This window comes from Sinocyclocheilus anshuiensis, unplaced genomic scaffold (genome assembly GCF_001515605.1).
Source record: "Sinocyclocheilus anshuiensis isolate Anshui unplaced genomic scaffold, SAMN03320099.WGS_v1.1 scaffold411, whole genome shotgun sequence".
Lineage (NCBI taxonomy): Eukaryota > Metazoa > Chordata > Actinopteri > Cypriniformes > Cyprinidae > Sinocyclocheilus > Sinocyclocheilus anshuiensis.
The window spans coordinates 226,840-228,432 of NW_015549608.1; the positions used below are offsets into that span (position 1 = coordinate 226,840).

Below are 1,593 nucleotides of genomic sequence, written 5' to 3' on the forward strand. Positions count from 1 at the left end.
CGCTGTGTGAACATGATGTTACTGTAGTTCTAGACTAAATGTGAACATGCATTTACTCATCTCACCTCCACAAAAACAGATTCAGTATTCTGCAAAATGAATGAAAACAGTGCAATGCAAACCTGCAATAATTAAATGTATTAAATAACACAAATATCTTTTATGCATTTAATCACATTTTATTAATCAATATCTTTGCTGCCGACCTTCGATGATCCAATTCAGCCATATTAATAAGCAAAAATGACTTAAAATAAACATGACATTTGTTTTTCTTTCTTTTTGTTTCATTGCTGAAGAGTGTTGAACTTTCTTCTCCTGCATTCTATGCTTCATGCAATCCAGAGTGACTGAGGCGTATCCGTTTCACTTTCGGTGTGAAAGGGCCTTTACATTTGCCAAAAATATAAATGTTTATATTAAAAACAAATTAGCAAGCCCACAGCCCAAATGAGAAAAAGTAATGCAAAAGTAACGTAACGCATTACTTTCCATAAAAAGTAACTAAGTAACGTAATTCGTTACTTTTTTAGGGAGTAACGCAATATTGTAATGCATTACTTTTAAAAGTAACTTTCCCCAACACTGTGCATCAAGAAAAAAAAAATCAATTTCTCTATGTAGAAAATGAATGTTACTTTTACTTCCATAGCCTAATTGTTGTGCTCTAGCCCTAAATGTTTACAAGTGGTTCAAATGATGACTTACTTGACTTTGGAGAAGACTATGTCCACGTCTGTGAGGGTGATGCCCTTGCCATCGATGATGCCACAGTCTTTACATAGTTTGGACCAGTTCTTGCCGTTCATGTCTTTGCCGGTGGCTCGCGTGTCTCCGTGGATGGCGAAGCGGCGGAAGGACTCCTCCAGCGCGGTGATCTCCACAGGTGTTTTGGCTCCCACTCCTCCGTCGCTCGTGCTGTTGGAGGCGGAGGACAGGCGTTTGGCCGCGTGATCTTTCGGGTGCTCGCTGTGGGGCCGCGTGGGTGAACTGTTGGGTACGGGGTGTTTGGCGGTCTGAACTTTGAACTCCTCCATGCTGCTGGTGAAGAACGTGAATGTTTATAGTTAATATTGTTGCAACTTAAAGTGTGTTTGTGCATCGTCCTTTATTATAAATGACACGCTGTGTTAAAATTAAAATTAGCCATTGGCTCAATTCGGTTCTGTAATGGAGTCGATGAGATGAGAGGCATGCGGATCCATATGCAAGCTTTTATTTATAGGCAGGGTCAACACAGGCAAGAGTCGGACACCAGCAAACAGATATGTAGAGGGCAAGACAAAAGAGGAATCCAAAACAAGCAATAATCCAATCGAGGTGCAAACACAGTCTGAATCAGCAAGGCAAAGGGTAAATCCAAGACAGGCTATAAACTTCAGGGCAGGCAGAAATCAGACAGGACGAGATAACAGGCTAGGATCAAGACACGGGAAAACAGACTATGAACAAGGCCAGACTCATGAACTTGGAAGGTCTCCATAAAGTAGCTATCCCTAGGTGAGCGATAAATGCTGAACAATACTGACTGATTTATATAGTGTGTGTTATTGGTAGCAGCTGTGTGTGATTGGTTTCAGGTGAGCTTGTGAT

The 1,593-nt window shown here is 41.1% G+C and overlaps 1 protein-coding gene across 1 annotated transcript in view; it reads right to left on the reverse strand.

Moving 5' to 3' along the window:
- Positions 1–1,593, reverse strand: part of LOC107659066 (tubulin polymerization-promoting protein-like) — a 22,771-nt gene that overhangs the window by 12,164 nt on the left and 9,014 nt on the right. The window contains exon 4 of the mRNA XM_016447878.1: positions 709–1,041. Within this exon, the coding sequence (XP_016303364.1) occupies positions 709–1,041 (333 nt within the window). The remainder of the gene's footprint in view (positions 1–708; positions 1,042–1,593) is intronic.